Raw genomic sequence first — 14,042 nt, 5'->3', positions numbered from 1 at the left:
CAGACTGCATCATCTAACAAACAATGACCCGACTCTTCTTATTCTCATCGGCCTACACCACTCTTCTTATTCTCATCCAGAACCCTACGTAAATAATCCCCATTTTATACTTACCCCTCTACAATAATTATTTTTAAAACAATTTATTAAAATAATCAACTATCACTTACATGACAGACTTATCTGCCTTTTGTAATTAACAATATTTATTATCTAATAAAGTTTTGAAATTTATTACATTTTTTTTTTTAAAGTTTAAGACTTCCTTATAATTTATTAAACATTTTTTTGAACTCATTTAACAATATTAACTACAATATAGTTGGAGTTATTTATAGAAAGATCAAAAGGGTAACATGGTACTTTCATGTTTTCCATTTCCAGGACGCCAAGCAAGCAATTTTGAGAGCTCAGAGATTGCTCGAAAATCACAGAACCAATTCTCTCCTGCTGCTGCTGCTGCTGCTGCTGCTCACTTTCTTGTCCATGGTATGTACTTTCTCCTCAATTAGGGTTCTTATGGATTCCTATCATAGATTTCTTCAATTTCATCTTTTCCTCTTCCCTTTTCCCTTCAATTTTGATGAATTTGAAACTACTGTACTGCGATTTCATATTCTCCCCTACTTCCTCTTGGTTTGTGATTTGATTGAAATTTGGTTCTGTTGCCTTCTTTTCTGACGTTTTCTGCTGAGTTTGCGTCAGTTTTATGCTTTCTGCCACGTTCCTTTGATTGCGTACAGAGAAAGCTTGGCGTATCTCACATCCTTTGAAAAGGGAAGAATTCGCCTGCTCTGCTTTACCCTTGCTTCTTTTTCTTACTGCAAATTTTGTTGGTTCCTTCAGATAATTGGTGGGATTTCGAGTGAAAAACACCATGGCTGTGCCAACTATTGCTCTGTACACCAGTTCACCCAGTACTATCTGCTCCTCACCGCACCCTTGCCAGTTGAATTCTCATGCATCATATGATTTAGAATTTACTTCTCGGTCCTCCTCGTTGGCGTCTACCACAGCGACTTCATCCCCAAAACCGGTAGTAGGCGGGTTGTCAAGTCTATTCTCATCAACTGCACCAAGGCACTCGTTGTTGTCGTCGAGCATTTCAAGTGGTGGAGACGAATTAGGTTCTTTTAGGCATGATAAAGGAGAGGAACTTAAAGAATTAAGCTCCTCGTTTCGTTATTCCCCAAGTAAATTCATTGGCTCTTTCTTTAATCGGGATCAGAGCCCGGTATCGGTGTTCCAAGGTCCAGTTTCCTGTGGTTGTTGTGGGGTTGGGTCGGCAGCAAGAACCCCTCCATTGCGGACTGTATGGGAAAGGAGTGGGGAAGCAAGTTTTCATGGTCGAGGAAGTACTAACAGGCTGTTCAATGGGTTTGTGAGAAATGCATTGGGATCATGTGTGGACTATGATTCGCCGAGATTGGAGGTACCTAGTGATGTGTTAGATGTGGGTTCATCTACTTTGTTTGGAGATGAATTGACTTTCAATATGGAGGACAATATTACGGAAGGTAAATCTGAATCATATGCGAAGGATTTGCTTGTAAGTGCACAATCAAAGCACAAAATCTTTTGTGATGAGTCTGTGATCAAGGCTTTTTTTGAGGCCGAGAAAGCACATAGAGGACAGGTAATGCTGCTGCCTTTCAATATTGACAGTGTTGTTATTGCCTTGAGTACTGATGATATTCATTAAGAAATACCCCTTTTTGGTGTTTTTCATTTTTCCTTAGACGCGTTTAAGTGGTGATCCGTACCTGGAACATTGTGTGGAAACAGCAGTGATGCTTGCACTTGTTGGTGCTAATTCCACAGTAGTTGCCGCAGGGCTTTTGCACGACACACTTGATGATTCGTTTGTGAGTCATGACTACATATTGGGGACATTTGGAGCTGAGGTTGCTGATTTAGTTGAAGGGGTAAGATACTAAGCCGCACACACTTTCTTTGTCATTGGAATATTGTGAACCTAATGCATGACGGCAAGGCTTGTTCTATTTTCTTGTGAGGAAGAAAATTGCAAATCTCTCGCTCATGCTATAAGTCTTTTATTGAATGACGAGTAATGAGTTCCTAATCTCTCGCTCTTTGTGTTATTTTTCCTAAATTTTGTTTTAGGTGTCTAAGCTGAGTCATTTAAGCAAGCTTGCTAGAGAACATGATATGGCCGATCGAATGGTTGAGGCAGACCGCTTGCACACCATGTTCCTTGCTATGGCTGATGCAAGGGCTGTCCTCATTAAATTAGCAGACCGTCTGCACAATATGATAACTTTAGATGCATTGCCTCTGATCAAGCAGCATAGGTTTGCAAAGGAGACCATGGAGATCTTCGTTCCTTTAGCTAATCGCCTCGGAATCTACAGTTGGAAGGAGCAGCTAGAAAACCTCTGTTTTAAGCATTTAAACTTGGAACAGCACAATGATTTGTCCTCCAAACTGATGGGATTGTATGATGAAGAAATTATACATTCTGCAATTGGAAAAATAGAGCGAGCTCTCAAGGATAAGGGAACCTCTTACCATGCTGTAATTGGACGGCACAAAAGTGTCTACAGCTTACACCGAAAAATGTTGAAGTATGCGTTCGGCCTTCCATTTCTCTTTTATTCTCTTCATTTCAGCAGTGTATTATTTTCTGGCTGTCTTGTTCAGAATGGTGATTTTAGGTATATTTGAATTTGTTTTGTAGGAAGAATTTGACCATGAACGAAATCCATGATATTCATGGATTGAGACTCATTGTTGAAAATGAAGAGGATTGCTATGAAGCATTGAAAATCGTTCATCAGTTATGGCCGGAAGTACAGGGAAAGCTCAAGGACTACATAAGTAAACCAAAGTTGAACGGGTATTTCTAAAGCAGTATCAGGTGCTTTATACTCTATATTTCTCCTCATATATCATTTGATGGTAAACAGGTATCAATCTATACACACAGTAGTAAGGGGTGAAGGTGACGTCCCACTTGAGGTTCAAATTCGAACCAAGGAGATGCATTTGCAAGCTGAGTTTGGGTTTGCTGCTCATTGGAGGTACAAGGAGGGTGATTCTAAGCACTCTTCATTTGTGCTTCAGATGGTGGAATGGGCTAGATGGGTTCTCACTTGGCATTGTGAAACTATGACCAAAGATGGATCTTCAATCAATTCTGTAAAATCATCCTGCAAGTTCCCTTTTCACTCTTCTGACTGCTCCTACTCTTACAAACCTCACTGCTTCCAGGATGGGCCGTTGTTTGTCATTATGATTGAAAACGAAAAGGTCCATGCTTATTGCCCTACTTGTTTCTGTTAAGTTTGTTATCTATCTCTGGTGCGAGAGTGCAGCTTTTAACAATTGGAAAAGGCTTTGTTTTTGTTATATCCAGATGTCGGTCCAGGAATTCCCAGCGAATGCAACGATGATAGATCTCTTAGAAAGAGCAGGGAGAGGAAGCACAAGATGGGCTCACTATAGGTTCCCAGTAAAGGAAGAGTTGAGACCTAGACTGAACCAGGAGCCTGTGAGCGACCCCAAGTGCAAGCTGAAGATGGGCGACGTGGTGGAATTGACCCCACCGATACCTGATACGTCGTTGATCGAGTACCGGGAAGAAATCCAGCGGATGTATGAGAGAGGCTTCACCGTAGCAACTCCGCAGCCTGCCGGTTGGATGAGCTAACAGTGGCTTCGTTGCCCGTTTTCTATGCTTGCACTATAAATATCATGCTTCTATCATGGATCAGATTCTCTTGTAGCTTCTATTATGGATCAGATTCTCTTGTAGATAAATATAAATATTTGTACATGTCTGCTATTTGAGATTCAATGTAAACGGGTTTCAAACTGTTAATATATACATATACTTTAGCTTGCTACTCTCTGTAATAATTTCTAGCCTTGGTTATGTTTTATAATTGAAGTGTCCTTTTAAAGGTAAGTAACCATAACCAGTTCATTTCACTAACGCATATTTTCCAATCCTTGCCAATATAGCAAGTCCCGGTGAGGGCTGCCAATTCTAAGAACCCATAAAGGATTCTGCAACGCAGACATGGATCAGCAAGAGGAAGATATTTTAATGGCAATTACAAGCCCCAAAAGAACCAACGGAAGAACAAACCCAGAGCTCCAAATATGATGTCAGAATTCCCTTTCAGGCTCTACCCCAATGTCTTCTCCTTCTTTTCCTCTCATTTCTCATTTTCCCATATCTCATTTCTTCTACATCTCATCCGTTCTCTCGCCATTTCAATACTCAAAACAGCAGGGGTGGAGCTCTACTTCAGGCTCTGCAACTTGTCGCCATGCAGCATTTGGATTGGCAATGACACCAAAATGCAATTTTGGACGTCCAAAAAGCACAAACCCAAAAAAGCCTTGTTTTGTTCGCTCCGGTGGGAACTCCAAATGGCAATTCTTTTTACAAGTTAGAGACCTGTCCAAATGCTTCAACAATGTCCATTTATATATTTATATTTCGACTTTTTGGTTGAAGAGATAAAGAGATGAAGAGATTGGGTATGGTCAGGCATACGAAGTGGGAATCAACCATGGCATACTGTATGGCTGAGATTTATGAGGAAGTGATGAAGGTGGTGACTGTGAGATGTGGAATACGTAGTAGAGATGATCAAAACGCAGCTTAAGAAGATGGGAAGGGATGCAGTGGACCAATCTTGTATCACAGAGAGACATCACAAGATTTGAAGATTCTGATGAATTTGTCTGTGATACCAATAATCTGGACCATATTGAAAAGGTTCTCAAAGTTACAATATTAAGAAATCATCTAATGTCAAATGTCTAAAATTTGAGCAAGGATTTAAAATTTGGACGACCCACCTCAACATCTCCTGCAGAGGTTTAGATGAAAACAGACAGATTTGCATCAGCTTTGTCTTTCTCTTTCCCATTGTGTTGGGTTTGCTTTTAGAATCATTCAAAAGCAGTGAATGGAGGTTGGAAATTGCAGGCATTTGGGGCACAAATCAAAGCTGCAGATTTTGAAGTACATTGGGCATGCATGCTGTCAACAACATTGATTCATTTATACATTCTTTTTCTCTCCTAATTCAACTTGTTGCCATAAAGGTTGCTGCTTCTTTTATGAGCTTTTTTTGCTTTCGTTTTCAAACCCATATATCTAAAATCTTTATCATTTCATCAAACCAATACGGACTAACATGTTGTGGGAAGCAAATGTCTTTGGGGGTAGAAAGTAAGATAGAGAGTTACATTATTCATAATTGAAAAAGAAGCAAAGTGTATCTGATTTGCAAAGATTGCAGCAAAAGGAAAAGAGAGACAACTTCTAAAACAAGCGAACTTTAATCTCTTTATGAAGCCAAGCCAAGCCAAACCAAACCAAACCCCACTTGAGAGAAAGAAAAGAAAAGAAAAGAAAAGAACAGAAAAGGGAGTCGGTCAGGTCACTGAGTCAGTTCTGAAGCATCTTGGGGCTAGGGGTTGAGCCTCAGTCTGCAGGGGAAAATGGAGTTCAAAAGGATGTATGAGAGAGTGACTGATACGGAAAGAAGCGTGAGGACCAAAGCAAAACTGTAAATGAGGAAATTGTGGGGGTTAATGAGTGGAAAGTTGAGTTGGTTGGGAAGCACAATAAAGAACAACAAGGACAACGAGAGCAGCGAGAGAGAGAGAAAGAGAAAGAAGGGCATGTGTCTTGGCGCAGAGACCTCAGATGGGGTGAACAGTTTTAGCACCTCACAATGCACATCATCCCTGACAAAACACACACACACACACACTGTCTTAAAGAGAGAACCAAAGAGCTTTGAATTGGAAGCAAACAAATTGGAACCTCCCACTCACCAATACTATCTTACTTGGTTTCTTTTTTAATATCTTCACATAACTTTACTGTTTATCATCCCCTGCCTTTTCACCCATTTCTCTCCTTTCCAGTAACAAAAAGACTTACAATAAAACTATATGTGTTAGGTCATTAATGAAGTGTAGTGCCCTGTCCATCATGGAAGTCTTCAACTTGCATTGACCTGTTGAATAGAGAAGGATTTATTATGACTCCACAAGAGGGAAGGGTAAACTTTTAGTCATTTTTTAGGTATAAAGAATCTGAGGGGGAAAAGGAAAGGCAAAAATAGGGGAAGTTAGTGTCATAAAGGGGTGGGGGGAGGGGGTTTGGGTAGATCCTTCAGCCTCCCGGGCGTTCAATAGGAGGATGACAGCTGCAGATGATTTTGTTTGTATTGAAAAAGGAGTTTGTGGAGGTACATCACACCTCATTGTGTTCAGCAGTTTTGCAAAATCTGATGGCACTGTTTTCAAGGAATGTGATGTGTAGAGAGCAAAATGAAGGGTGTGTCTATGATATTTTGTTTCCTTTTCTCTTTCTTATATCCATTTGTATATCAATTTCTGCAACCAAATCAGAGACAAAAGAAGCAATGAAGGCAGAGGCAGAACCCAACAGAGGAGTAGTCATATAAACTGCAGACTGCAACTGTGAGAGAGAGAGAGAGAGAGAGAGAGAGAGAGAAAGAGAAAGAGAGATATAGGGTGGGTATCAGTAAGGCATCATTTGACAGGAACAAGCTTTTGCGACCTATGGATTTTGCAGAAATACCCATTCAAAAACTTGCTGCCCCCAACAACATACCCTCCTCCTCTCTGCCTTTCATCACTTTCAACCTTGCTCCTTTTTAAACATTTTTCTTCCTTTCTCTCTCATTTTTCCTTTCTTTTTTTGGTTCTACTTTCAAGAATAATGAATTCAGGTCCAAAGCCCTGCATCTCTCCTTTCACACCAACTCAATGGCAAGAACTAGAACACCAAGCTCTCATATTCAAATACATGGTTTCAGGAGTACCTATCCCCCCTGATCTAATCTTCTCTGTGAAAAGAAGCTTGGATTCCTCCATTTCTGCAAGACTCTTCCCTCACCAACCCAGTAAGTAGCCGCCATTCCGTCCCATTTTTATCTCTTCAGATGCAAGCGGGTTACTAACTCTGATGTTTTATTTTATTTTATTTTATTTGCAGTTGGGTGGGGATGCTTTGAGATGGGTTTTGGCAGAAAAGCAGATCCTGAACCAGGAAGGTGCAGAAGAACAGATGGGAAAAAATGGAGATGCTCAAAAGAAGCTTATCCAGACTCCAAATACTGCGAGAGGCACATGCACAGAGGCAGAAACCGTTCAAGAAAGCCTGTGGAAATCTCTTCAACGCCACCAGCTCAAACGCCACCGCCTTTAATCCTCACTTCAACCCGGAGCCTCTCTGCTTCCTCCCCAACCTCCTCTTCCTATTCTCTCTCTACACTTTCCTCTTCTTCTTCTCTGACATGTGAAACTCAGTCCTATCACCAAACTCCTGCTCCTGCTGCTTATCAGGAATCCTCCATTCATCCATATTTGTATCCTCAATCATCATCCTCCAGACCTCCATGTTCTGATTTCTCTCCAAACAGTACAAACCCTCAACTCTTTTTGTACTCAGGGACTCATCCTCAAGCTGACAAAGACTACAGGTTCGGTGTTCAAAACTGTTTTCCTTGATGGGTTATTTTTCTTTTCATGGACTTTGATGATTAATATTATAAAATATGTTTGATATAAAGTATTAATTAATATAACATATGCTTAAAGTTTATTGGGTCGTGTGTTAAATAGGGATATTAATGGTCCAAGAGAGGGTGTGGGCGTGCAGGCGTTCTTTCCCTCAGTTGCAGACTCTGCAAGAAGCATAGGTGAGGTTTATAGTCAGCCAATAGGGATGGATTCTTACAAAGGATTCTCCCATGCTGTTTCCAACAGCCACCAAATTTACAGTTCGAAACAGGCGAGGCAACAACAAGAGCAACACTGCTTTGTTTTGGGCACAGATTTTAATAAATCAACAAGATCAGCTAAAACAGAGGAAGAAGATGATGCAGAAACCCAGAAGCCACTACTCCACTTCTTTGAGGATTGCCCACCAAAAAACTCAGATTCCTGGCTTGATTTAGCCACAAATTCAAGTATACAAAGTGGAAATTTTATTGGGTTATGAGTACTTTTGCTGCTCTGCTTGCTTCTTGTGCCGTAATCTGATAGTATCCTTCTCACTTCACCTCCCTCCCTCTCTCTCTCTCTTCTCTTTCTCTGTCTCTCTGTGCAGATGGTTAAAGTGCCAAATAAGGAGTTTTGGGGTTATGGCCAAAAGAGTACTTGTTAGTGAGTGAAGTGCCTGCTTTTCTTCTAAGTTTGCGGTCAGGGAAGCTTTTCTTTTGCTAAAGTTTTGAATGTAAAACTGCAGGATTCTCAAGAGAGATTTTCTGTCCTTTGCTTTTCTTCGATATTTCTTTTTTCCACTTGCTGTCCCTTTCTGTAAGAAACATGTTTCAAAGTATGCGAACTTGCTTGTTTGAATGGAAGCACTATGACAATTTTCTCCCTAAACAAACAGACAATTTGCTTTCCTTGTCTTGACTAATAGGCTGTTTATAGAGTACTCTGAATAACAGCCTATCGTACTTAATTAAGCAAAAACTTGATATTTAACTCTCAGCTGAGCATGACATGCTTTTGGTTGGTATAACTAATGATTTCAATCTCTACGTTTATGAATCATTAAAGTTGTTCTATAGCAAAAGTCCAAAAAAGGCTTTAAGCAGTCCTGAACCCACATCAAAACATAAAGATTAGCCGTTGTTTTCCAATGATAGAATCAAAGAACACTATGGCCAAGAATTCAAAGCCCATTCTAAAGAACAAAAATTAGTTCAAGATTCACTGATATCTGAGGTAAAACAGAGTACGAGTCGTCAAAGGGACAGAGAAAGGCAACACACAGTACATGTTTGGATTGGACATTACTTGAATGAATCCATCCAAGCTTCACCTGCAGCCAAAGGTAACACTATTGATGCTGGCGGTTTTCTTTTCTGTTCCAGGGTATCAATCAATTTCACAGACTCAGTTCCTCACAATCTCAGCTTGGATGGGTAAATTTCAACCGCATCTTTCATGAAACAAGGGGGAGAGTATAGAGTTTGAAAAATAAAAAAATGATTGAGAGTTGCCCAAACTCTGTAGAATAAAAGAGATGAGAATCGAACGAGGATGTGTTTAGGAGGGAGAAGGTGCATGGAAAAGGATCTTGCAGCTTCACTGTTGATTGCAGAAGGATTGACAGTTCCTTCTGCATTTTTCAGCTCGGTCCAACCTCCAAAACACCCCTCCTAATCTCTTCTCTCTCTTTAATTTGAAATTTGCAGCTCCTACACTCCCCAAAATTTTCTATTTTAAGGCTGGCCAGACAAATCTTCAATTCTATCATTTTGCTATCATATCGGTTTTCACCCATCTAATGATTTCTAATGTAGATTATAATATTCCATTAACTTGTCTAAATGTATAGATAGTTCGTTAATACTAGCTACTCAAACAACTTAGCTCAAGAAGTCAAAACCTCAAATCTCTCCCATGCAAGTGTTGTTAAAATCGAAAAAGGAATCCATGTTTCTAAGCAGATCAGGACAAACAATATATGCAGAAGAAAAAAATGAGTTATTTTCTTTTTCTCCTTTTTTCAGTTGGGTATGATGAACTGATTGTTTAGAATCAGTGTTCTCGATTCTATTGTAACCATAAGCTTGTCACAAGTGCACAGTGACATTGAACTTTACAAGTCATCCCCCACGAATCTCTTTAAAATAGATGAGAAAAGAGATATAGGAAAGTGTTGTTCAATACAACTCACAAACAACCACATATTCCTTGAAAAAGTCAAAACTATTTGTCATAATGTCATTGGTGCAGGAACGATGAGCATGCATCCTCTTTATTGTCTTTTTGTTGTTCAACAAGAGTAAGAATTCAAACACATCAAGTAACCATTTGTATACCTCAGATCTCATGGACTTTTGACGTTCGAAGATGCAAAACAAAAAAAAACAAAAAAAAAAAAAAAAAAAAAAAAAGTGCAAAAATGATGACATTTCAATAAGCTTTTGAACTATTTAGTTAAGACGTTGAGTTGATAATATTTTTGAAGGCCAAATCAAACAGACCTTAAGAAACTGACCAGAAATGAGCTTCCCTGCTCAGAATCATAACTGAAGTTAATGGGTTAAAATTTGTGCAGAATAATCATAGAAGAGGGAGTTGGCTAAAATAATGTCAAGAGATAAGGCATTCAGACCTTAGCAGTCTTCAATTTGACCTTGATGTTAAAACAAAAATAACTAACCATTTTCAAACGCCTCTATCTTAACACAGTAAGTGCTCCAAGGGGACAAAAAAAGAACTACACGAAATGACTCCCAATGATAAAGAACAAGACCAAGACCAAAACATAACTACAAAAAGGCCTGGCAAGCCACACCCACAAGGAAACATTAAACCTAACCACCTCCTCTTCAACTCTTAACCCAATCTCTTGAATATCAAAACAGGAAGATGCACACAAGCTAGCTCCAACACTCCTTGAATATCGAAACCGAAAAAAAGAGGGTCTGCCTGACTCAAGCTCAAGACTAGAACCATACTAGAATAAGGTGCAACGAAATCAATCTTTTTACTTTCTTAGAGTAATGTAATCAAAGACTTCAGAGAAAATAATTCTGTCCTATCCTACAGAGTTTTTGCATGGAAGCATATGTAGAAAAAGATTCAATGGTCTCCCTGATGCGTTAACATAGGTCTAGAATGAACCCAACTACTGTTCAGATCTAAGGCAGTTCGCTGATTCTAAACCCGTAGAGCTTATAGATAATCAATAACTAGATAGTTGGGAATTGCATCTCGTAATAGATTCGTAAACACCCTTTTCACCAAAATCAGCAGTATCAGTGATAAACAAAACTGTTACACTACAATCAACATTACACGCTCAAGCAAGGAGAAAGTAGAGGGTGAGTGTATAATTAGTTTGTGATATTAAACAAACACAATCTTTTACAGCCATAAGGAACAGTGGTTAGCAGAAAAAGAATTCAACAACAGGTATGTATATCAAGCGGTTTCTTCTGAATTAACAAACTGTATAATCAGCATTGGACAAAAGAATGAACAAGAATTCAAAAATCACAAGAAGAAAAAACTCAACCAATCATCATATCATGTACCCATTTTTACACAACACCTGAGGAGACCCTAAGAGAAGATGCTTGCCCCTCATTATCCGCCTGCTGCCTCCTCTGTTTCATTTTCTTTTATGCAGCATCTCAAGAACATGTTTTGTGCATCTTCCCAACCCCAAAGTCAAGAAAATTTACCTAATTGTTGCCTTTTTNNTTTTTTTTTTTTTTTTTTTTTTTTTTTTTTTTTTTTTTTAGCAGTGATTCAATTCAGTTAGCTCGATGGCCGTGATATCCTCAACCATACTCCTAAAGTCCTTGCCTCTGATGTAAGACGAAGGAAACGGATGCCAATTGATTCAAGAAAAACCATCGTACCGGTCCTTGAATCTTAGGAGCTGCCGTCTCTTGAATACCAAAAATCCCACCACGCAGATTTGAAGTACTGCCGCAATACCAACAAAGAATAGCCCTACTTTCTTCCCCATATTGAGACTTCTCTTCGACCCTTCAATATTGTGGGAGTTGTTATTCCGACTCACTTCGGGTGGTTTTTTATTCGCGTCGGAGGATGCAGGAATAGGAGGGGACGGCGGCGGAGTAGAACGATGCTGGAGACTCGGCAGAGAAGGCGGTGGGGGAAATATTGGCGGAGGTGGAGATGAAGATGCAGGCGGTGGAGGCGGGACGAAGTTTGGGGGTGGAGGCGGGACGAAGTTTGGGGAGGGGGGCGGTGGTGATTGCGGTGGTGATAGCGGTGGTGGTGGTGGTGGTGGCGGTGGCGGAGATGGAGGTGGTGGAGATGGAGGAGGCGGAGGCGGCGAGGAAGAGGAAATGGCTCCATCTCGAGCCTGAGACTCAACAAGAAGCGATAAAATACTGAAAGCAAACCCCGAAATGACGAAGATCAACGTAGAGAATGGGCGTTCCATTGCATTGAACAGCAATGAATCAAAGAAAAGCAGGATTGAAATTAAAATTTCCAGACCTCCCTCGCATCTGGGGCTTTACCCGAAACTCCTCAAATTCAAAACAACGCCCAAATTTGTTTGTGATTGGGCAAAAGGGTTAGGTTTCCAACCGCTAAAATTGGCGTTGGAAGCCTGGGAACCCAAAAATCGTGAACACCCACCAAGATTGGGAGGCAGATTGGAGGGGCAGTAGGGTTTGAGAGAAAATGAGAAGAGCGATGGAAATCAGGATATACGTACCCCAAAATCGGCATCCATAAGAACATGAAATGGATCCCCCAAAGCAAAATCTGCAGACGGAAGGATTAAGGAAGGGAGAAAATCATCTGCAGATGGCCATTGGGAAGGCCTGGAATCTGGGGGGTTCCTGAAGGGGTGGGGGATTGAAGAAAGGGGGAAAAGGAGAGCATAAGAAGGGGGAATTGGTGGTTGAGAGTGGAGAGAGAGAAGGAAAAGGAGGTGATCAAGTCCAATGTGGGATTGACTGAGTCACAGTGGTGTGTTTCTTTTGTTCTTCGTCCGATCTGTGTGTGTGTGTGTGTGTCTCTCTGTGTCTCTCTGTGTCTCTCTGTGTCTCTCTCTCTCTCTCTCTCTCTGTCTCACCTTGTGAGGGGCAGGGGGAGGGGGAGGAGGGAGAGACAAAAAAGGAGGCAAAATAAGATGGGGTTGAAGGCGGGGAAGAGAGAGCTTACGCGGACTTCAACAGTCGAACCTATTTTAGGGGGACCCCGATTCAGTCATTCATTCATATGATTCATGGAGTGATTGATTAGGGTTCCTAAGAATCTGTTTCCTTTCCAGCCTGTTTTTAGGAGACACAACATCAAATCCCACTTATACCCTAATTATATCCCCTTCTTAACTCTCTGTTCCACATTCATTATCTATATATCACATTTACATTTTATTACCAAACTTTTCTTTTTCCTTTTTTAATCCTTTCCATCCAGACTCCAACTTCCAACTTCATTCCATTATTCAAATACTCACATCTCACCCATATCGTCTCACTAGTTAATTAATTAATTAATCATAATAAATCTATTTATAATTATTTCTAATAATCCTATTAATCGAAAGTGTTTCCTTTTAAATTCAACAACTAAATGGACATTTATTTATATTATTTGTAAATAAGGAGGAATAAAAGAGATGAAAGAGGGTACTGGGCTGTTGGAGAAAACGGCCCAACGTCTGAAGCGTTGAGTGGGCTTCATGCTACTACGAACCCAGAGGCCCAATAAAAAGATTATTTAAGGTCAAATTTAATAATAGTAAATAAATAAATAGGGTTTGTATTTGGGTGAGGGTGGGGTATTGAAGGGAAGTAAAAGAAAGAGGAAAGTAAAGGAAAGAGGAAAGTAAAAGAAACAGGAAAGTAAAAGAAACAGGAAAGTAAAAGCATCAAGTTCCAATGAGCAAGGGGTTTTCTTTCCTTTCCTTTCCTTTCCTCTCCTTCCCTTTCCTCTCCTTCCCTTTCGATCTGTCTCTCCAATCCCAACATCCCTTCTCTCTCCACCAAATTACCAAAATGCCCCTCCTCTCTTTTTTCGTTCTTGTTTCCTTGCCTACGACAACAGCAAACCCAGAGAAAAATAAGAGAACGGGTGGCTTTTGTTTTCTTTTGTTTTGTAATGGAGGCTTTAGGGTTTAGAGGGTACCTTTTGATGCTCTTCTCTTTACCCATTTTCACAAACATCCACGCTCTAAACAAGAATCACAACCGGGAATGGGAAGGGTACAGAGGTAAATTCCTTTTTTCTTTCTTGGGATTTGTTCCCATTTTGCCCCGAATCTATCTTTAAATTTCCCAACCCTGCCACTGCTTCGTACGTATATATTCTCTGGGAGCCAGAGAAAGAGCATGCCTTGCCAACGCATGCACCCTCCTCTGCATTGCTTTGCTTTTACTTCACACACTTCGCTGTGTTCACGTTTGTGTTATTTTGTGGGGGAGAGCGTGAGTGGACGCTCCATGAAGGCGCGTACAGGAAAATCCTAAATAAATAAATAAATAAAACGAGGCAGAGGGCACGCAATT

At 40.3% G+C, this 14,042-nt stretch overlaps 3 protein-coding genes across 7 annotated transcripts; 2 read left to right on the top strand and 1 right to left on the bottom strand.

Moving 5' to 3' along the window:
* Positions 1-378: 378 nt before the first annotated feature.
* LOC111788360 (probable GTP diphosphokinase RSH2, chloroplastic) lies at positions 379-3,869 on the top strand. 4 transcript variants are annotated; one of them, XM_023668673.1, is made up of 7 exons: positions 379-489; positions 847-1,636; positions 1,740-1,925; positions 2,125-2,585; positions 2,699-2,857; positions 2,928-3,270; positions 3,377-3,869. In XM_023668673.1, exons 2-7 carry the CDS (start codon positions 878-880, stop codon positions 3,668-3,670), a joined length of 2,202 nt encoding a protein of 733 aa, XP_023524441.1. In that variant the 5' UTR covers positions 379-489; positions 847-877; the 3' UTR covers positions 3,671-3,869. The 4 variants fall into 4 exon arrangements, with proteins under 4 accessions (XP_023524441.1, XP_023524444.1, XP_023524443.1 ...); XM_023668676.1 differs by having other exon boundaries at positions 381-489; positions 744-1,636; XM_023668675.1 differs by having other exon boundaries at positions 381-489; positions 706-1,636.
* Positions 3,870-6,319: 2,450 nt separating this feature from the next.
* Positions 6,320-8,375, top strand: LOC111788937 (growth-regulating factor 5-like). Of its 2 annotated transcripts, XM_023669523.1 has the most exons (4): positions 6,320-6,920; positions 7,013-7,499; positions 7,642-7,988; positions 8,129-8,375. In XM_023669523.1, exons 1-4 carry the CDS (start codon positions 6,737-6,739, stop codon positions 8,134-8,136), a joined length of 1,026 nt encoding a protein of 341 aa, XP_023525291.1. In that variant the 5' UTR covers positions 6,320-6,736; the 3' UTR covers positions 8,137-8,375. The 2 variants fall into 2 exon arrangements, with proteins under 2 accessions (XP_023525291.1, XP_023525289.1); XM_023669521.1 differs by having other exon boundaries at positions 6,324-6,920; positions 7,642-8,375.
* Positions 8,376-10,930: 2,555 nt separating this feature from the next.
* On the bottom strand, positions 10,931-12,760 carry LOC111787506 (leucine-rich repeat extensin-like protein 3). Its single transcript, XM_023667489.1, has one exon. The coding sequence runs from the start codon at positions 11,960-11,962 to the stop codon at positions 11,390-11,392; it is 573 nt and encodes a 190-aa protein (XP_023523257.1). The 5' UTR covers positions 11,963-12,760; the 3' UTR covers positions 10,931-11,389.
* Positions 12,761-14,042: the final 1,282 nt, after the last annotated feature.

This window comes from Cucurbita pepo, chromosome LG02 (assembly GCF_002806865.2).
Source record: "Cucurbita pepo subsp. pepo cultivar mu-cu-16 chromosome LG02, ASM280686v2, whole genome shotgun sequence".
Classification (NCBI taxonomy): Eukaryota; Viridiplantae; Streptophyta; class Magnoliopsida; order Cucurbitales; family Cucurbitaceae; genus Cucurbita; species Cucurbita pepo.
The sequence above is the reverse complement of the archived record's forward strand: the minus strand, read 5'-3'. Positions and strand labels throughout refer to the sequence as shown.